At 37.4% G+C, this 23,136-nt stretch overlaps 2 protein-coding genes across 4 annotated transcripts in view; both read right to left on the bottom strand.

Moving 5' to 3' along the window:
- Trim9 (E3 ubiquitin-protein ligase Trim9) overlaps positions 1-23,136 on the bottom strand; it is a 117,571-nt gene that overhangs the window by 68,233 nt on the left and 26,202 nt on the right. The window lies entirely within an intron of this gene.
- LOC135437379 (uncharacterized) lies at positions 15,525-16,577 on the bottom strand. Its single transcript, XM_064695282.1, has one exon. The coding sequence runs from the start codon at positions 16,411-16,413 to the stop codon at positions 15,685-15,687; it is 729 nt and encodes a 242-aa protein (XP_064551352.1). The 5' UTR covers positions 16,414-16,577; the 3' UTR covers positions 15,525-15,684.

Genomic DNA, 23,136 nt, shown 5'->3' with positions numbered 1-23,136 from the left:
AGTCAAAGGATAGGCTTTAATATGCGACACGTTAATTACATGCTTAATATGGCTCGAAATGTCTAATCAAAAAATTGATGGACCAGGAAAGTTCGGATCATCAGTAGAAAGTATTGTAAATAAGGCAGCGTAAAATCAAAAAATATATTTGTTTTAATGTATCAAGGCAGTACACTTCCGGCAGCCAAATTCAACAAGAAATTTATACAACAATAAACACAAAATTATAATAAGAAAAGAGTATTTTATGTAGTCAGTCATGTGGAAATACAGTTTTCTTTTATAACATTTCATCAGGTAGCTTGTCAAATTTAAACTAAATAGTTCAAAGTTTTTCACAGGCATAAACTTATTTTTCTCCCACATTTTTAAGGGATGTTCAATAATGGAAATCTGAAAAATACTTTCTGCTCAGTTGCACTAAGGGTCGAGTTTTTAATGTACAGAAACGGGATGCGGAAGGGAATAGTTGAAATAGAAATTTCAAATAATTGCATAAATTGTATTCTTTATGCTACACATACTTTTCGTAATTAAAATGTTATATATTTACGAAATTGCACATGAACAATTATATAACTAAAAATGCTAATGTTTTTCAGTAAAATATTTATGTTGTTCAGGGATAACCCATTACGCAGTACTGATGAATACTTTCTTAAACTTACACAAACGGGAATAGAATAGAATATGGGAAATGGAAATTTCAAATTAATGTGTAAATTGTAATGAAAATATGGCAAAAAAGAATATAGATAAATTTATCAAAATTGATCAAGAGCAAAAGAGCTTGATAACCGAATATTTTATCTATTCATTGTAAAAAAAAAAAAAACATTTTTAATCTTTGCTGCATTTCCATATATAGTTGACTTACTCTCCCAAAATGAACTCGTCTATTAATGGGACCTATAAATAAATAGGGTGATGAAATGCATTTACAAAACTAAAGAAAATGTTCTTCGTGTTCAAATAGTTGCAGTCCAAAAATAAAATAAACCAGGCCAAGTTGAGGCATTACCAACGAAACAATTGAACAAACACTAGACCAGGCAAAGGCTAAAAGACAATACAAAACTTGGTCAGCCAAATTGGCCAGCGAAAACCAACTCAATTAGTTATGCGCATTTTTTTTGTGGCAAGTCTTAAAACTCGCTGCTGCTGCAGCTCTTGTTGTAGACTCATTAATATTAACAGGATGCACGACGCCCAAGTGCAAACCACTTTTATTTTAATTTAAAAATTGTATGCAACATTGTGTTGGGTGTTTTTCTTTTTCCTTCTGGATTTTTGTATTTTTAACATAAATTTGTGCCACTTCTGTTTTGCATGTTGCTGGGGTATAAAAACACAACAACAAACAGCAAATCGCGCCCAAAACTGACCCAAATACCTGCTCGACTGTCCTGTATGTATTATATATACATATATATACATTTCATTGTTTTCGCCATTATAATTTATGGGCGAATGCCAAATAGAGGAAGCCTAGAGCACAAAGCGGACCCAGTCAAGTGCACAAAGCTCCACTTTATCAATACAGCTTTTGTTGTCCCGCTTTAAGTTTAAAGTTGCATAAATTACGATTGCTAAATGCCAGATAACACTTTTAATAAATGAATACAAAATTCAATCAACAATGTACCTGCAGCAAAATTGATTAAAAATTCTTTAAAATTATTTAATTTCTCTTACAAAAAAAGTGAATAATTTTTCATTATAAATAGAAATTATAAAGAAGTGCCCAATTTTTAAGCAAAGCTTTTTAAATAAAAATTTCCACGACTGATAACTATATTTCCATAACTCACCAATATATTGCCAAGCACATTTCAAATCAGTCTAAAAAAACCTAATTTTGTCCCAAAGAAATTAAGAAATTGAAGAAATTTCTGTAAAAATAAAGGGATTTATTTATTATCGGCACAAAACGATTGACCTGCCCAAAAAAAAAGTGCACTTCAATCATAAGCTCGTTTCTGCTCCGCTAAACGGTTGCTTCACGGAGAGCTTTACTAAAACTTTGCGAATTAAATCGGTTTCGTTAATTCTCAATTTAATTCTCATTGCTTAAGCCTCACCAAAAGCTTCTTGAAAACTCTCTCTCCCGCCCTCTCCCTCCGTTAATGCGCTTTACTGCTGTGCCATTTTGCTATAACAACGCCCCATTGGCCACAAAAAATATTTTGTTCTTATATCCTTCCCAACAGAACGAATCCGTTCGCTCACTTTTGTTTTCACCTTTAAATTGTGTCGCACAAAAAGTGATTTACCTTGTTTTCGTTTGATTTTCTATATACTTATCGCACTCGATACAATTTTAAAGTGAACCTGAACTGAATCATGACGATGATCATCCGCATCTTCATCATGAGCACTGCTGCTCGGCAGCCATCTAATCCCGTTAAAGCTGCCAAAAATCCACGACAAGGCTCAACGCGTCGATATGATGCAAAGCGAAAAAGGACGACTGTATTCGTCACACCGACGATTAACTACCCTTGTGCTAAAGATTTTGCATATGAGGAAAAGTGAGCTCTTTATTGCTGAATTAACTTTAAAAACAGAATATTTTTCAGTATAAAAGTCATTTCTGAACCAGTTCTTTATAGAAAGACTATATACTTATTGAAATCGGAGTTGTGTTCTTATATATGCGTCCCACATTTCATGAAACAAATATAATACCCTCGACAAGAGTACGAAAAGAGAGAAAAGTATGCAACAACCAAAGGGGGGCAGCTGTGCAGGGCACTCGTGAAAGGCGCTTAGCCCAGCCGGCCGAGCAGACAGACAAAGCTACAGGCCTAAGCTCACTCTGCCCCTCTCCCCCGCGCTAAGCCCAACCCTCCTGTCAGCCCCTGGGGCGCTTTACAATAAAGCAAAACGGTAAATAAAGGCGAACACGATGACAGCGGCCTATGAATGAGAATCAAAGCAAATCAATGCGTAGCTTTTGTCCACTTCCTCGCTGGCTCGCCGTACGCCCCGCAGCGGCCCTCGCTTAAATGTGATGAAAATTGAAAAATTTACTTTGGCAATTTTCGTTGCCTTTTGCCGACAATGAAATATGTCAATTTCAATTATGCCAAGCGACAGAGCGACAGGCCACGCCCACCGCCTGCCGCCCCCCCAACCAAACGCCCAAACATACAACGCCGCAGGCAATTGAAATGTCACGAGCGCAAATTGTGAAAGGGCCCAACACTTTTGGGCACCCCTCTCCACCCCGCCCCCCTCACTCCGTCCGCCCGGCAAGCAGGAATTTATTGCGACAAATCGACAGTTCGACAAATGTGTCAATTTTATGTAAAAATTGTGAATCTGCATCGATTACAGCTCTGATAACAGTTAACGGTTCTCGCCTAGAATAAAGACCTTGCAGAGAGTGTTTTGGATTTGAGCAAGGGGCGGGATCTGTCAAACTGGGTAATTAGAGTTGTTTTGGGCGTGTCTGATGTAAATTGTTGACAGTTGTGATGCCCGAGGCAAAGATTTTCGAAAAAGATGTTGAATTGAGTAATACCGGGGGAAAGTGAATAATCGAGAAATGGATTTTGTTGATTGGGAGGCAATCGAAGAACTTATTGATAAAATTGTTAGTTAAGCATACAAAAATGAAAAAATATTATTATTAAGAATAACAACTGCTCAGTACCTAAAATAAAATTCAAATTACCAGGCTTGGGTTTACAAAAAATTTAATCTTACTGAACATTAAACTAACAGTCCTTATACCTTAAAAAAGATGGAGTTTTCACTCATTATTTTATATTACAATAGTATATTTACATATTCGAAAAAAATCGACAATTTTTGAGACAGTTTAAAAACGATACGATACCACGTTAGGAATACATAAAACATTTAAACATAGATACATATGTAGATATTTGTTTTAAAAAATGCAACATACTTCAGCTACAATCAAATATTCAGTAAATTATTTTAAATACCAAGCTCAAAATGGGTTTGAAACGGTTTAAAACGGTTATGGAAAATCAATGCCACGGAAATGTAAGATTCTTTAAAAATTTACATTATTATTTACGCTTAAATCAAATAACCAGATGATCAATAACTGTGAGAATCTGATTTAGTAATATTTCCAAATCGGTTAAAACCGACAGGCTTAGGTATGCAGATCAATTAAGAACCTGGTCTAAGGCGGTTAAGGATCAGTTTTCAATGCAATCATACAAAGCACTTGATTCCACGTAACTTTTGTCCTACGACAGAAAAAATGCAATAAAATTAAAGGCCCAGACATGGACACTTACGATTATGAAGTTAGAAATGATCGATAAATGTTAAAGCTAAAATAAGCTGATGGAGTAGAAACTTGTACATTTGCCAGGCGTGATTTCCTGGACATGTATTCGCCTATCAAGAAACCAATAGCAGGGCCATAAAACTGGCGTTCGACTATTTTGCACAGGAAACACAACGTCTGGGTCTGTGGCTTGAAGTGAACCCAATAGCAAGCGGGTCATTAAACAATGCGAATATCTTGTATCGCCTATCGCCGGAGTGAATGACAGACGAACTGACTGACGGACTGACTGACTGATTGATTTGCAACGAGCGACTGGCAACTGGCAACTGGCAACTGGCGAATGGCAACTTGAGATTGAACTTGAAAAGTGCATGCCAGACACAACACTCTCACGATAACACGCACAACAACACACACACACACCCACACAACACAGCTACAACAAAGGCGTCTAGGAAAAATGTCATGTCGAAGACTCTCGGCACCGCCTGTCATCGATATGATCTCGTCATTGCCACAATGGCAGGCAGAGACGCTCGGGGCGAGCGGGCGGGCGGGTGGGGGGTACAAGTGCCGTCTGCAGTTCCGGCTGTGGGCGACACTTTGATGTGAAATTGATGATGATTGAAAGTTGCATTTGTAGTGGGGAATGCCAGGGGATATACGTATGCTCCCAGGAACATTACCAATTCCCAGCCAGCAGCTCATGACATTATGTAATGTTGTGTTCTTTTGCTGTTGCTCTTGCATACAAATTAAGCAATTAAATGGAGAACAAGGCAGTAACGCAGCAATTGAGGTTGATCAGCTAGCTAATACCCTGTAGGTAGTTAATAAATAACCAAATGCACATATGCCTATGTTTTACTGAAATTATTGTGCTAGATAAATTTTGATATACGATATGATATTCTTAACATCTTTACTTGTGTTTCACAACAAAATTACAACCCAACTGGGCAGACAGTCATATAAGAAACATATTTATTGCGAAATACTAGAGTAAAATAATTTTGACTCCAGTTAAAGTCTACTTTAACAATCGGGTTGTGCGGTATATCCGTTTACAATCCGAATGCCTTTAGCTTCGGTTCGTGAACCTGGTTTCCCACATCTATAAACCCAGATATTACTTTACACTTTTCACAATGTTCAATAGAACAATTCAATATATTATTTAAATAATTATATTTAAATTGTATTGAATCTGTAGTCATTCGAACTTCCCGCTAAAAGACAGATTGCGAATAAAATAATGATAGCAAAAAGGAAAAAATTGTTTTAAGTAAATTATTGTTTGCAAAAATGAAAGAATTGTGTTATTTGAGTTACTTTGACTTTTCAAATTTGGAGTACTGAACCCAAATATCAAACACTTTAAAATTATTTTCAATAATATAAAAATATCAAAATTTAATTGCTTTTATCCAAAGCGTATTACAATACCCTCTACAAGGGTAACAGAAATGCTACTATTCAAATTAAAGCTTGACTGTTCCTGACTAAATTTATTAGTTCTTAGGTTCAAGTCTTGGCAATTGAAGTAAAAGTGGAATTTCAGACTCACATTGGTTGGTTTTGAAACACTTCAACAAGCTGCACACATTGTCTGGCAAAATTTTGGTATACTCTTTTCTACAACTTTTACAGGGTATAACAAGGCAAGTCGCCTGCAAGCCCACCCATTCGTCGCTGCTGGTCTCTGTTGCGAGTTTTATTTGCCGCCCAGCTATGTGCTCTAAATATATGTGTCAAAACTACTTTGGAACCATCGTAAATTTAATTCTTAAGCGTCTGCGTCAGCAGCTGATGATTTTCATCAGCATGGTCATCATCAGCATCATGATGATTGTCAAGACGAACGTATATGCTCATTGCATTTTTATCACTTACGCGAAATTGGTTTTTATGTGCCGGAGCCTCATGTGCGCCTATTAAATTAAAACGTTGCGCCTTCCTTAGGCACTCGACATCAATTCGCAGATAGCACGAACTATACGGGAACTAAGAAACCGAACAGACCCGACCCCAGCCACGGCCAGGCCGTACAACCAGGCAGTTAAATAAAATGCCCAGACGCCATTTAAGCAATGACAATCAGCCAAATAGCCCAGTGATATATCTTGGTCATACTTATGCGCATATAATGAAAGAGCAGCCACTTAAGGGTCTGCGAGTATATACTCCTATGAGTAGCTTTTGTCGCCTGCATTGTTTATTGATTTATAGGCACAGTTCCATATTCAGAGAATGGCCAGAAACTTGGCTTCTTGGCCGACCGCGGCCTGATTGTAATGTATGTGCAAAATGGGCTTATTTAGTGGGCGTCACTCAGCGGGACACTTAATAACATGTTTACAAAATGCTGACTTACTCAATTATGTGGGTGTTGGAAATACATGAATGATATTTACCTGAAAGAAAAAGGGAAATATTATTTGAATGTATTTTATGGATATTTAAAGACTTGTTATATCTATTTTTATAGCTATGCAGGATAGAATATCAAAATATCATAGTCGAAGATATTCAATCACAGTTAATATTTATCATATTTAGAATCTATTTCTGACTCCACGGATGTAATTTCTATTTATTTTAAGAGTTAAATTTTTTAGAAAATTATCATTGAAAGCCTGCTGGAAAAGCAAAACGAGACATATCGAAATGTAACCGAGCTGTTCTCAATTGTGGCAACTAAAAGTCTGAGATCAAATCGCTGGCATTTTAAACAACAAATTTTATGGCACAAAACACAATGAATGAAAGCTATGCTCGAAGCCATTTGGTATCGAGAAAGAATGAAAACTGTTCTAAATCAAGAACACCAAATCGAAAACGAAATGTACCCAAATTTGATTTTTGTCCCAAATCGAAATATAGAACAGGCCCGATTATGGTAAACCATTCGCATAGTTCACAATTAATGGAAGCTATGCTAGATGCCACCAATTGGTATCGAGTGGGAATGAAGACGATTCTAAATCGAATCGGACTCAATTGGAATAAAAAATACCAAATCGAAAACGAAATGTATCCCAATTTACTTCTCACACCGAATCCAAATTCAGAACAGATCCGATTATTTTTAATTATTCACATAGTTCAACCTGTTATGTTCGTTATTTTCAAACTCTTAACCACCCATTTTCCGCTCATGTAAGTGGATTCAAAACAATTTGGGAATCACATGTTTTTATTTATTATTTCTAAAGCTTTGGAACCCAGTTCAATGCCGAATGCAAATAGATTAACTTCGAGGCCTCAATATTATGCTCACTTTTCTAAATTAATTGTCAATCAGCCTGCACAAAGATAAAAGTTAAATATATTTTAAAAACACATTTAATCGATGTTTTTAGCATAATTGAATTTTTCATTGAATATTTTCTTGTAATTATTGCTTTGGAAAAATAATTTAATTTTTGTTATATATTTTCCGTTTTAATGGAAAACTTACTAAGCACACAGCAAACAGTTCGTGTTACTTCTTTAAATCTGAGCGCAAATATTTAGTTTTATTTAATGCATTTCGATAATAAAATTCCCAATATTTGCATTTGCTGCTGTGCCAGGAAAACAACAAAGTGCTGTCGCCTTGCATCTTAGATGCAAACGCATCGTTGCCAATTTCAGGAATTTAGTTTAAAACCAATATCCGCAAAAGCAGCCACAGAGACACCTGTACCAAGCTGTTCTGTATGCATTTCAGACTATATCAAATGATATACTATTAATTCCAACAGCCTATCTATGGCCAGAGGCGAGCACAGCAAACAAACAGGCCAAGCAAACCACCAAACCACCGACCACTGGGGCTCTGCCAATGAAAAATCTGTCAAGCTCAGTAAACTGACAAGTTAATGCCACAGCAGCCAGGCAACGAGCCACATCCAGAGGCAGCAGGCCCTGCATACTGTGGAGTCAATGACTTTGGAAAAAAGTCCCCCCGAGGCAACGTTGTGGGGCGGCATGACTGGTCAGAAGAAGAGAAGAGAGAGTGTGGCTGGTCTCTGTGGTGAAATTTAATTTAACATGCAATTCAAATGCTGTGCGACAAATTCTTCAGACACACACACACACATAGACTCACAGAGGCTGTATCTAAGCAAAAACCCGACCTCAGACCACAAAATACACAAAACGTTGCCTGGACACAAAAGGCCAGTAAGGGGCAGGATGAGAGCGTTTTGTGTGGCGCACAACTTGGGCTCAAGGCTCAAGCCCTTAATTATATTGAGTGTACGAAATCCTTTAGCCACACAATGCAGCCTAGACACACACACACACGCACATACACACACACGCACGCACACACAGTCAGGGCAACAGGAAGTGAAAGTGGTCAGGACAACAGGAACAATGTCCATGTCCTTGAACAGCGCATAATCCAAGCAATTTGCAATTTTTGGTAATTTAACTTGACAAAACTTTTTAATGGCCAATGCCAGCCGGCAGCTCGTCCTCCTCTGTGGATACCCCCCTCCCCCTCCCTCGACAACTCTTCGAAATAGACGCCATTTGTGGCGATTGGCTGCGCAACTGTTGCAACTTGAGTTTCGATTTTGGTCGGGTAGAGAGAGCGGAAGAGCGGGCGAGCGGCAAGCCGAAGCCGAACAAAAAAAAAATACAATTCCCAATCAAGTCGAAACCCTTTGTGCCGTTATAAAACCATAATTTTTGATTGTTATGTACTTTAAGCGGATTTTGGCAGAACGCAAGGGGGGAATTATTATTGTTTTTATTATTTTGTTTTTTTTTAGATGTTGCATGCAAATTTTTGTTGCCTCACTCGAATTTCAATCTCATTTCGTTTGTTTTCATTTTTGTGTTGTTGTCTTTTGGTCTATTATGTTTGATGATTTATGGTCGTATGCGCAGCTTGGCCATTAACTGGGCTTAAGGCGTTAATGTCCTTAGCGCAGGATTCGCCAAAGAGTTGGCAATTTATGCGCAGATTTGATTTTAATCTCTTTCCACGAACCTTCTGGGAATTTCAACAACTTTTTGGCATTGTTTCGCACAAATCTTTTAATGTGAGCAGATTTGTGGACGAAATATTTTGGTTACGATAAGCTTTGCTCGTTTTCAAATAGACGGAGTAGGTTGGAAACAAACTGGAAGCAATTCAAAACATGTTGGTTTTTTCAGGTATACCTTTATGGAATACAGTTGCAACATGAATATATTCGAAATAATTGGAAAACTTTCCTCATATCATTCAATCCCAACTTAACTTAAATTAGATGAAATATTCTGCTTAAATATTTGATCATGCTAAATAGCTGATAAAAAAACAACCAATTCATACTATAATAATATTATCTAGGAACCAACAATCGCATTTTTAATAATGCTTCATTATTAGTTCACACTCTACAATGAAATTCTTTATTATTTTTAGGATTTATGATTCTTTTCTATTAAAAAAAAATAATAATAAAAGTAATAATTATATTAGTAATAATAATAAAAACTTTACAATATACTTCATTTTTGACTCTTCAAATTCTCAACAAAAAGTTTAGATAATATCTGCCCAGTTCGGAACTTACTTTTAATTAATTATATTATTCTTTAATATAATAACCTCTTTCAAGTCTTATGTTCCTTAGCTAGAAGCTAACCTGTATACAGCTTATATCAAGGAGTTGTATATCAAGGAGCTGCCAGTTTATCTTAGCCCAGCTCAAGTGTAAGTAGAAACTCATTTGATAATAATTTTAGTTGTTTTGCTTTAATCAAAAACATTTGAAAACCGATCTAACATTTAACTTTCAGGAGTTGTATATCAAATTTTCCCGCTCTCCTTAATCAAAAATTTCCAACTTTTCTCACACCAACAACAACAAGCACAATATTTATAGCTCTAATTACAAACAACAGCAGCTCACACTGACAGCAACAACGGCAAATAGAACAGGAGTCACGCCGCACTGGGAGTATCAAGAAGCGAAATATCAACTGCGCAGCAAAAAAAAAAAAGTGAATGAAAATGAAAATGGGAGGAAAAGCAGGACGTAATACTGCGACCATAAGCCACAATTTCAGCGACGCCGAAAAACAGTTTAACTGTCAAAAATGACAAATAGCTCGCTGAGGATTTAATTTGAAATGCAGTTGCTTCAGTTTTGCATTGCAGTGGAAATTAACTAAAAGAGCGCGCAAAACCGTTTGCCGGGAAAACTTCGTTAGATGGAAAAACCCACCCCAACAAAAGCTGTGTGCGCCATGGCAACAGCAGCAGCAGCAGCCAAAGCGGCAGTGGCAGCAACCACCGAAAATCTTTGCAAAAGTAGCGAAACGGAAGTGGAATTAAAAACGCGACGCATTTGAGAAGGGACACCTTGCTGTAGCAGGAGTATGCGAGAGGGAGTTGGCTCAGAGGGGTGCGTCTGCCACCGGCAAGCAAAAGGGGTGCAGCAGACGCGCTCTGCGGCCTCTGGTCACATAGCAATGTGGCCTTTCATGTTCGTACGGGAAATTAGGATTGCACAAAAACGGGAAAAAAATAAGCTAAAAGGATTTTTCAGTCCACAGGCAGGCCGATTTAAACATCGAGCAGGGGAGTACGAGTTAGGAGCATATATAAATTAATCGTATACTCAATGCTCAGTCAGACATTTTATTGCAATTTCAAATATTTCCATCAATGTTGCCGGGAACAACGCACGTGCCCGGCGCGGCCAAGGGACGGGGTCGCATCTATCCGCTTATTAAAAATATTTGTTTGGGTTTTGTATCTGTCGGATGGCATTGTCTTGCCTAATGATGTTTACGACTCGCTCGGGCATATAATTACATTTTCAAACTGCACATTTTTCAACCTCGACGCACATTAAACACACATGTCCAAAGCTTATTTTGGGGAGCGACCCCAAGACCCACGAGAAATAAAGTTGCGACAGAGAATGGCAGTTCCCTGTGAAACATGAGGTTGGTCATGGTCTACTGTTACCTTCAGTGAGATATGATTTGTGTTAACTGAGTTTCCTTTATAAGAATAAATACTGTTTATTTCTGTGTATAAACATTTCGGCTTATGTTCACATTCCTTCTAGAATTGTTTTCTTATTTACTATCTCATTTTATTGATTTATTTAATTTGAATGGGTTTTGAATCTAACAAATAAATAACATTATTAGATGCTGATTGTATATAAGATTTTATGCATGAGATTTATTTTTATTTATTTATGCGTAGCTCATAACTTCCAAATAAATATATTTACGGGGTCCAAAACTTTCAGTGGAATGGGCAGTTGTAAATTGAATTGTTTCAGTAACAAATAAAATAATTAATTTACATTCCATACTGTATTCTATTTTTTTAAATACTTTTATGCTGCCCAAGTTTTCACAGTTTCGCTGTTTTATTACTAACTTTAGCTTAACAGTCTTGAAATGCGTATCTCAACTATTGATTAGAAGACTATACGACTAATTTGAAATGCTATGGGATTCTAATAGCAGCAGCTTAGTGGCGCCTCTCTATGCGCTTCTCACACGCAGCTGTCGTTTATTGCCTCCGTCATGTGGCATACAATTGCAAATCCAATTAATTTACGAACTAGTCGAAGCAAATGTGCTACTAACTGAGACATAAATAGCACAAGACTAGACACGTGTATCCAACAGATACTCAGATAGCCGCCTCTCCAGCTCCATCTGTATTCGCCTCGCCAATACCTTTTATAGCTTGTTCTGTCTGCGTGTGTTTCTGAATTTAAAGTGCTGTCTCTGAGTGTTGACAACGTCTTTGGGATCGCTTCGAGTTTTCGTCTAAATGTGTGTGTCTGTGTGCGTAGCTCAAGTTGACAAATGTACAACAATTAAGTGAGAAGTTTTGGGGATGCGGCTGATGGTGCTCCTAATGCTGATGATGCTGCCTCGAGGTTGTCAGGGAAATTGAAAAGTGAAACCTGCCGCGCATCAAAATTTTGGTCGGATTTATGTCACAAGTTTTACCGGGAAACTAACAAAAACGAAACCCACATCAACATCAATTTCACTTTAATGTTTCCCGTGCATAAAAAAGCGTACACACATAAAAACTTGAAGAAGAGAAATTATGCTAATAAATCGCAGCGACACGTGTCGTTGTACTCTCCACCTAATGGACATGCGCCACGAAATATGCATTGAATATTTTTTAACATTGTACACCCCGAGCTGCCACTGGGCTGCATTCCAGGCCAGGATTATGAACTGTGCCCGCCTGGGCGCTGCACGTGGTGTTTACACATCATTTACATAAAACGAGCAACAACTTTTTGCAATTTCTTGACAAAAATTAAAAAAAAAAACCGAAACAGCCAAAGAACGGAAGAGGTCGGGTTGGAAAAACCTGCACAACAAAGTTGTTAATTATACTTGACTGGACGACAAGCCCAACCTCCTATCCTCCCAACCCCCATCGCAGGGCCGCAACGCTTTGCCCAGTCAAGCGCTGATAATACAGCGACGGCCTAGGGGTTGGGGTGGGCGCAGTGGGGGACAGTTGAGTAAGGAACTGCTAGGAACCTGCCCGTTTATGACGTGCCCGCAAGAAGAAACCATTAATCAGCGCCTCGGTTAGACCGGGTTGCTCTTACCTCAACGCGACTTGACGCTGTTCGGAGTGGGTCGTTTTTTTTCTTCTTCTTCTTTCACTAGCTCCCTTTCTCGCCGATTCTCATTATTTGTTGCCGGTCGCGTGCGTAACATTTAGCAACACAATTCGAGACCAACCAACGATTTTCAGATAAAGACCATTTAAGTGCAAGGAAAAAAATTGTATTTTACCTAATTGCAGTAATTAATGAGTTTAGTTTACATTTTTGATGAGCCATAATTGAATGACGGGGTGAGGCGAAGGGAGTGGTGCTGCAATAATGCGCTGATTGATAGTTTGGATGAGATAACAACTTTCATGCACAGCAATGTTTGTAACTATTCATGGTGGTTATAAATTTTATCAGAGATAAACAACAAAAGTATCAACAGATATAGGGAGAAGTATTATGAGCAGCTAGAGTTAATATTCGTTCAAGCAAATCATTTCTTTGTGTATTGAAAATAAAAAGGTGGAGAATGTATTTAAAACAGAAGCTTCTATTTAATATACCTATCATTGATATATTGCTATAATTAAAAAATGTCAATGGGATTCTTGATATGTGCAGTGAGCAGGGTTGATTTAAATTTGATTTTGTTTTGCTTGCTTGTGTGGCCGTTCTCATTGAAGAAAATAACGCGGTCACACTTGTAATGCATGAAAGAAGTTAAGGAGCATGTGAAAAATTTTACAGAACTCGAGCCAACATAATAAAGATTTGCAAAATGGAAAGGGGGATCCAAAAACAGCATTAACAATTACATAAACGGCAATTGGAAAATGTTTACTAAGAGTTTTAGGAAAATAGTTTTTTGTGCTTTCGCACATTTGTTTACCAGGGTCAATCAGCTGCTCGGGCAGGCTGCCTACTGTTCACGAAATCTTAATCAAATCTGAATCAGTTTCCATAATCAATTTATAACCAAAATATAATCAAAATTTCAAATGATAATAAAATGTATATATGTATGTATATAGTTATATTTGTTCAACTAATTACAGCTTATTTGCCTTTCTCTTTCATTTCAGCCTTACTTTTTTAAATGTTGCCGAATTCTCAATTAATTTGGATAAATATTTGAAATTTTCCTTTTAGTTAGGCAAAGCCTGAAGATATTTTTAGTTTTTATTCAATTTCACACACGATTAATGAAGGAAATGTTTATATAATGTAATCTAGAGTAAACTAGAATTAAATGTTGATAAAAAATACTCGATATAATGCCCATATTTACTCCGTAAACAATTCTGGCATGAACATATAAATTCAGCGCTCTGTAAATAACAAATCGATTGCAATTCAGCTCAAGTAATTGCAGAAGGGCACAAAAGCGGCCATTAAACTAATTGCATGCAATTCAAATTTTATAGCAGACATTGCCAAAATGCCAATGTTTAATATGCATATAAGAATAAATGGTCATCGTAGCTCCACAATTGCCCTCCGACCATTCAAATGAACTTGACAAAAGAGCAGCAGCAACAGCAGCCGCAGCAGCTGAGACTGAAGCCACACTCCGCATGCCATTTGACCTGGGCCCCAACATATGGAAAATCAAAAGCGGCAAAAAGCGAAAGCAAATTGCTTGGAGGGTCGCTGCCAAACCACCTGTGCGCAGCAGCACCACCACCACCGCCACCTTTGCGGGCTGCACGAACAGCAATCAACCCCCCGCAATGGCAAAAGCAAAGCACATTTCATACGAAATTAAATTAGAATTTTCGGTAGTTGTTTGTCTATTTTGCTCTCTGTCTGTTTGTCTGTTGCTCTCTCTTTCTAAATTTGAATAGACTGTAAAAGGAAATTGCAGCACGCACGCACATAAAATTTTCCTCAACAAAAAAATTAAAAACATGAATATGCGAATAGCAAAAGATCGACTAACAGATATCCTGTAAAGAGGCTTAAAGCAACGCAATTTTAAATATAATTTAATTCCTTTTTATATGGTTTTATTTACTTTTAGCACTGAAAAACTCGAGATAAAATAAAAAATACAAAATCCAAAAATATATTAAACAAAATAACGAACAGAATTACGTGCTTTGCGGATCTTTAACGCCAGAAAGAAAATGTGGCGAATTTTAGGGTACACAATTTGGTGATTTTAAAAATGAATGGATATGGATATTGAATAATTTTTGCTGTTGTGAAGTTTTTTGAATATTAAAAGAGAATACATAGTCCACATTTCAATTCCTATCGGTCACATATACATCCAAAACAAAGTATGATTCAAAAACAAGTTTTCTATTGTTTAAGATGCAGATACAAGCTACAGACACAAGTATTATAGACACGAGACAGATAAGATTGGCCTGATAGGCTCAACGAGCTGATACCCTTACTGACACATTTTGCCCGAGCACAGGGTATGAGAATATTGAAATTACACGCCGAAACATTGAAGTCAAAAATATGTGTATTTGCTCGCAAATAATAGTAGGATAGTAGTAGGAGAGTTTTTATGTCTGGCGCAGACAGGAGCACAGAGAAATGAACAAATGACCGCAGGCAAAATACACATTTCCACTCAACCGAGTGCGTGAATGAGTGTTTGTGAATAATTGTGTGTGTGTGTGTATTTCCGAGTGTTTGTTGAGGGGGGACAAGGGCGGGCAAATGCTCAAATGCCTACACGAATGTGCGCATTTTCAATTAAAATTTCTGTTTTTAATCACTTTTACCAAGCCGAGAATGCGTCCTTTGCGGAATATTATATATATATACATATGTTTTTTAAAAGTAAGGTGTCTCAAGCGATGCAATTTAATTTAATGATGACCCTGATCTTTTTAAGCGGTTTGCTTGTTAGTTGCTCAAAATATATTTATAGCCATCCGCAATGATGGTCATGTCGCTGTCAGTGCTGTCCGCCTTGTAGTCCACGTTATGCCACACATATTCCATTTGCATGGGTATACTGATTGAGACCCCACCGATTGATGAGCTGCCCGTAGATCTGGCGCCGGAGCCAGAGACAGAGTCAATGCTGGAACTGCCGCGTAGCGTATCAGAGTCGGACTCATAATCATCGTATTGCGGATCGTAGCGCACCAGCTCTTGGCTGGTCTCCTCCTGCTGGTAGGGCACCAGTGCCAGAAAGTTATCCGTGTCGCTCCTCTCATCATCGCCCTGCGTGGCCAGTTCCTGTTTGTCAGCGCTTAAAGTTTCTTGGCTGCCGCACAGATAACTGCTGCTAATTAGCGAGGGCGAATCGCTGAAGCTCTCCATAGATGCCGACTCCGATGCCAGGATTGTTAGGGATGGCTTCGCATCGCTGGGCATCTGATAGTTCATATGCGGCACTGTGGGCGGCAAATCTGCCTCCATGGGCCTAAAGTCCGTATTTCCGCCGGCTTTAAAGCGGACTGGATGGCAGGGCGCACGCTCCACATACAAGGGATTGTGACGCAGCAGCTCCTGCAGCATGACGAACGACTCACGCATTTCCCTTATCTGGGCCGGACTATAGGTCTTCCATAGTCGAGAATTGGGCTGCGACAATGCGTTGATCAAAAAGTCCAGATCTTTTTCCATGAATTTCGTTAGAGTCGCCGGGCCAAAATTATTTCCAAATTGTGCTTACTACGAAACTGTAATTTTATGAACTTGACAAAATGACACACAGAGAAAGGGAAAAATTGGAGCGAATATATATGTGTACTTTATAATCTGGGTACACAATATGTGTAAATATATTAACAGCATGTGACAATTTAGTAAATTTTTGAAAGGGATTAGTTTGTAAAAGAGAACTAGATATGTTTACACATATTTATAGAAATAAAAGAGATATGGCAAGAATAAAAATTAAGAAATACTTAAAGAGCTTCAATAAGTGTTAAAATTTGAACCAACTGCACAAAAGGAGACTTTCTATAGATAAAAATGTAAATTAAAATCTTATCACGTTACATTAAAACGTCTTATTATTTGCATGAATATATTCTGATATTTACCATTCTTAATAAGAAGAAACTTTACATAGAAATTAAAAACATTTTCTGTGAAAAATCTGATAAATGTTTAGGAAAATATCTTTATTATTTCTTATAATATTATTGGCGATTTATGAAGTATTATATTGGCAAGTTTTAATAGAATTTTGGTTTTGGTTTTTACAGCAGTAAGGGTTTTAAAAGATAAATGCGTAAGTATGACTAAAAACAATGTAATTTAATAACAAAATTACAAATTGTATAATTTTGTTATTAAACATATTTTCAAAATTAAACATTTGAAGCACTATAGATTTTAAAATTAACATTTAAGAATATTTCCCATACAAATCCCAAGTTTAAGGCATACGAATATTTCCCATACAAATCCCAAGTTTAAGGCACCTGAAAACTCATATTGTTATATTCATATTTGTAATTAGTCCATTTGTTTATCCTGCCACATACAAATGCAATAACAACATTTAAGTTAGTTAATATTTCAAACCCATTCTGCAAAACTTATTAAGTAACCAATTTAAAGAACAAATTGTTCAAATTGTTACGCACAACTCAAAGGCAAAATGTTTTACATAAAGCACTTGCATCCTGCCCTCGCCCAGGTCTCAAGTGGTTTCTCATGTGGACAGCAAAATGCACAACAAAACTAACAACAGCAACAACAACAATAACAACAGCTTTAATAAGAGGAAGAAAACTAACTTGGAGCAGTTTACATTCAACCAGTCTCTAAAATAATACAATTTTCCTCTAAATTTAGTCAAAGATGCCACAAAAATAAACCCTAGTCTCAATGTCTTATACAAATGCAAATGTCCTGTCGCATGGACACATGACGAACATTGTCCTTCGACCCGAACTGCGTGTCGTTTCTTACTTGAAGCGAGCCCAAGTGTGTCTGGAGGGATGTGTGTTTGAGTGTGTAACGTTAGTTGCCTCAATGGTGAGCTCTTATGCCCAGTTAACAAGCTGGCAGCAACCAGGCCAAAGGAGCTAGAGGTAGCTGCAAGTCGTGTCTTTTTAGAGCACGCACGAATCAAAACAGGTTCGTGTTAAGGTAAGAAAAACAAGAGCACGAGTCAAACAGATGAGCATACAGATATCGATAGGTTTATCGATATTTCTTAAGAATATAGTGTATGCTATGAATAATAAATATTTGTTTTGACACCCTTTTTTTGATTATAATGAATATAAAATAAATGAAGAACAGCAATACAAGGACACGACTGCTCAAGTATTTTCTGGTGAAAATTACCTAACTTTTGCTTGAAATAAACGTTTGGTCACACTTAATATGAGTGAGTGCTTATGGTACGCACACGTGTGCCACTCAATCCAAATAGAGAACTCTTATTTTAGACTAGAACAAGGTTGTGATTGCTGTATCGAGTTCGTGTCACTTCGTGTCGTATTACATATGTAAGTGTGCAACACGTGCCCATCGCTAATGCAGCCCCTGCTTATAGTATATGTGTGGCCAGATCTTTCATAGTCCTGACTCAGTGTGCTTGTTTATTTGTTTACTTTTTGCCATTTGGTTGTGTGCAAGTTTTCTTCTTGGTTTCTTTCATGTCTGTCTATGTTGTTTTTTTATATCAAGCGTTCGTCTTTATTTATTTTTTTTTTCTTCTTTTTTTTCTCACACTGTCATGAATATTTTCATATATTTTCATATTTTCATATGGCTGCATGTGACTGGCTCGTCTGCCGCTGCTCTTACGAATTTTCTGCCTTATCCTGGCAATTGTGCGCAAAACTTTTGCCTGCTCTTTGGCTGCTGCTGTTAAGGACGCATGTGTAAGACCCATGTTATTTAATAGGCTTTTGTGACTCTGCTTCAAGTGGCTGCCCCGCCGCGCCCCGCCCCATGTTTACCCAATGTTTGTCTTGTCTGTCTGGAGAGCTGCCTTTGAGTCGCATTTCTCTACTCCCCATGTCCTTGCCCTGAGTGTATGCACAGTGACTGCCGTTTTCTTGGTAATGTGTTTAGATTATTAAACATATTTGGACTGTTAACTTGATGGAAGACTTTAAAGTGCTCGCACGGGAAGTACAATCTTCCAGAAACTTAAAACGTTTCATTATAATATTCTTTGAACTATTGTCTTATATTTTTCTCGTTTTTAAACATACAATTTGATAAATATAATTAATTTGTTGATTATTTTGTAAGGAAGGATAGACAAAAATGTCAGTGTTATATAAGTCGCAGATACAATCGTTCTATTCGAGTGTTTACTGTATTTCCAATCTATATAGAGCTTCGTCTTTAAGCAATTAAGCGCTTTGCGAAGTGCTTATAAAAGTAACTTAGGCTCTTAAAGTGTTTCATAGGAACACAACTGCTTGTAAGTAGGTCAAGCCATTAAAATTGCTACTAAACACACACTAACACACACCCACACACACACACACTCACCCCCTGAGTGCAGATTTATGTATTGCGTGGTGGGAGTTTCGCTCTTACATGTTTTTTCCTGTCGTTGTTTAATCGTTAAAGTCCTTTTTTGTTGCCATTGCTTTTGGTTAAAGTTGCAGGCAAAGCGTTGACATTACAAGCAAAGGGGGAACACACACCCCCTTCCCACCAACACACACACACCCACGCACACTCTCAGCCACATATGAAGCCATAACAACAGAGGGCGCCACCTGCTACTTGGCAGTTGCTTTAGTTTGACTTGTTTCCTCCCCCCCCGCTGTTTGAACAACGCAAAAGTTGCCTGCTAAATGCTTTCTGATTGTTATTTCTCGTGTTTTCGCTGCGCTCCAGTGTTGCCACATCCAAATTACAATTATTACATGCCACTGCTTCCACAGCACTCCCCACCCCACCGGTTGCCCCCACCTACTTTTGGAGTTTCCTTCAGCTTCTGCTGCTTTCTACCGAAAAACTTTCAACTTGAAGTTTTGCTTCTTGATTCTGGAAATGCTAAATCTGGTAATGTAGGCGTGTTTAACATAAACTTAAGCTGTTTGTAATGACTTGGTAGCGTTTTTTGGGCAACTCCTTGGCTGCCTGGGCCGCATCCGGCGTGTCCTTTAAGCCCAGTGCGCTAAGCAAATTTAATGAAAAAACTTTATGACTCAGAGATTGCATGGGATTACAATTGAATGCTGTGGTCAAGGCAAAAGAGTTGGAATATTTTTATAATCACTGGCAAAAGTGTTGAGCAAAGTAAATGCAAAGATAATTCGCGCTGGCAAAGAGGAAACTTCTTAAGGGGAAACGTTTTAAAGGTTTTTTTTAAGATATTATCAAAAACTGTGCTGTTAGATATTCTTCGTGAATAATTAGCAGGAGAGCTAATGAAACGCAATTTAGAGCTTACTTAAGCATGGTGCAATTTTAATAAGTGGCTTAAATATAAATATTAAAATGTAATATTAACTATTAAGTTCCAATTAACGTTGAAGCTAAGGCGAATTTTAAATAATTGAAATACTAGCTGAACTTTTAAATATGAATGAACTTTTAAATATGAATGAAAGCCAGCAATGTTTATTTCCAGCGTTTCGCTGTTCACTTGCTGTGTAATATTAAATACCAATATATAATTTACTTTCAAAAATGCAAATACATTGTATTATCTTATGCACGAACTTTTGTACACTGTATTTTTTAAAGGTATTATTTTAAAATTCACCGCAATGAGATATATGAAAGCCCTCAAATTTTCCGTATTCTCTAAAAATTATCTAAATTATTTTCCAGTGTATCAAATTTTTCTTGAGCCTATCCGATATTATGCCTACTTTGAGGAACCTAAGCAGGTTTTCTTTAGCTGTTCATAAGTGATAAGAGCGCGAAAAAAAAGCCAAATCGTATCATTAACTGTCGAAAAGAATAAAGAATACCTTTTGCCGGATAAGCAGCTCATTACTCAAATGCAGGCCAATGAAAATAAAGGCCAGAAAGAAGCTGGCAAAGGGCAAAAGGGGAAAGGTAAGGTGAAAAATGGACGCCAGCCTGTGTGTATGTGCTTTGGTTGTGATTTACAGCGCCTGAGGCAAGTGAGTAACTGCGTAGAAGAAATTGCTGGGCTCAGCAAACGGCAGGCTGACAATAAAACATAATAATAATTTGTTATAAAAAGCGAAGCGCACATAGAGATAAACAAAATAAATGACAAAAGCATGTCAGCACAAAAAAAAAGAAGTATATTTATAAGGAACAATGAAAGAGAAAAGCGAAGAAAAGAAAACTCGAATTCGCTGCAAAAAACAACAAACTAAAAGACAATTTTTGGGTTACCCTCTGCGTTTGCCCTGCGACTTGTGCAACCCTCAGCAGTTTCTATTTTTTCTCGATTTTTTTTTACGCAGCTCCTACTAGAGACATTTGCATAAATTATCATTTGTTTAACATGCCCAAGCATCCCCTCCGTAAAAAAAAAAAGATGTATATAAGGAGTCGTATTGGAGATACCTTGAAATGGTAATGGAATCAACGCGGGCTGCTGCTGGCTGAGTTTCTGTCTAAAAGGCAAATTGGTAATAAAAGCCAAATGCATAAAATAACATAAAACAAGAATTTATGTGTGCACAGTACAACAACAGTAACAACAGCAACAACAACAAATGACAACAAATATCAAGCAAATTGCAATAAAATGCAAATTTAAAAGCTAAAGACGAATTGAAATGCGCCTTAAAGTCGACTACAACCAACATTTTCGTTGAAGTTTTAATATTTTATGCTTAATTTTGTTGAAATTTACCATCAAATAAAACAACATGAAGCGATGGTAACCGCAAGAAAGGTTACCAACGGCATGCCGAATACCAAATACCCTTCCACGGCAACTGACAATTGTGATATATTAAATTCTTGTAGTTATATTTAAAGTTTTGTCAACTTATTGAAATACATAACTAGTTGGCTTGGTCAAGATATCTGAATAATGGAAAGTTTTTTTGTAAGCGAACTTAATTTTTGACCGATAGTTACTATGACAGCTTTATTATACTATATATTCATTGATATTAAGGATGCAAACCGAACATGAACGGAATCTGTTTGGAGTAACGAAATCCCGAGTTTTATATTCACCATTAAACAATTACTCGGTTGAATTGGTTGACTAAAGAAAAGCCGAATGGAAAGCATATTTTTTTTAAAACTTGTTTGGCTCAAAAATAATTATATTTTTTTTACATTTTAAAATATTTTTCCTCAATTTTTAATTTTCTTTGAAATTGTTGTAAATGTAAAATATGTTCCAGTTTCGATAAATGAGAATATATAAATTTATAATATATTAAAATGCCTAATTTTTTTAAATCATATTATTTACAAACTTGTAAAGGTCTCTGTTGCCTTATGCCCCATTTGCTTGATTAAATATTATAGATAATGTGTCGAACCAAAATGTGGGATCATAGAAGTGTCAAAAGAAGGTTTACAAAACGAGCCCTAAGATAAAACATTGATTCGAGCCGTAATCAAAGCTACGCAAGTTTATAAATAATCCAACTCTGAAGTACATGAACCCTTGAATCCGATTTCTCCTGCAGTTTATGTATTATTTAATATATTGTATTTGTGAGTTTGACAATTCGCCTTCGCTGCGTTACACATTCCCTGACAAAACTAATAAGCTCTCTGGCAGCGTATCAAAATAAGAAGGGGCGCGCGCGCCACAGGCTGGCTGTTTATTTTGACAAGGGGTCGGGAGTTGCGGGCGTTGGGCCTACCCCTACCCCTACCCGTAATAAAATGTCTCGTCTCTTTATGTTGCGGTTGCTGTTCTTCTTGCTCGTGTACGCTGCCGTTTCCAAGCAGCTGAGCACAGCTGTGAAGCGCAAGCGTTTCCGTACATTTTAATACACTTTTTGCCAGCCACGCCCCGCCCTTATGGTGCCGCCCAGTTGTAAGCAAGAGCAAAAAGCAACAGCCGCCGGGCAGGTAGAGTTTTTCTTTTACTTTTCTTTTGCTCGTTTTAACTTCCCGCCCCCTCCAAACCGCCAACAGCAACTTTTTCTGCACAATGAATTTTTGCGCATTTTCCACCTGTATGAGCTGCTGCTACCCCTCCCGCCGCCCTGTTTTCATCCCTAGCCAGTTGCAGCAGTGCAGGAAATCGATTCGTTGTGGTTGTCGCTCTGTGTAATGATAGAACGGCCAGTGCAAAAATTTCCATTTTCCATTTTATTTTCAACTTTTTTGTTGTAGTTGCGCCAAAAGTCACAGAAAGCTCTTTGCTGGTAACTATGCAAATACAAAGTAAATACCAGGGCTTAGTCATTGGCAAATTACTATTGCGCACAGCTAGGAAGAAGGGGGGCTGCAAAAGGT

This window comes from Drosophila montana, unplaced genomic scaffold (assembly GCF_035044405.1).
Source record: "Drosophila montana isolate Dmon_TW-CO22-7 unplaced genomic scaffold, ASM3504440v1 contig_3734_1, whole genome shotgun sequence".
Classification (NCBI taxonomy): domain Eukaryota; kingdom Metazoa; phylum Arthropoda; class Insecta; order Diptera; family Drosophilidae; genus Drosophila; species Drosophila montana.
The sequence above is the reverse complement of the archived record's forward strand: the minus strand, read 5'-3'. Positions and strand labels throughout refer to the sequence as shown.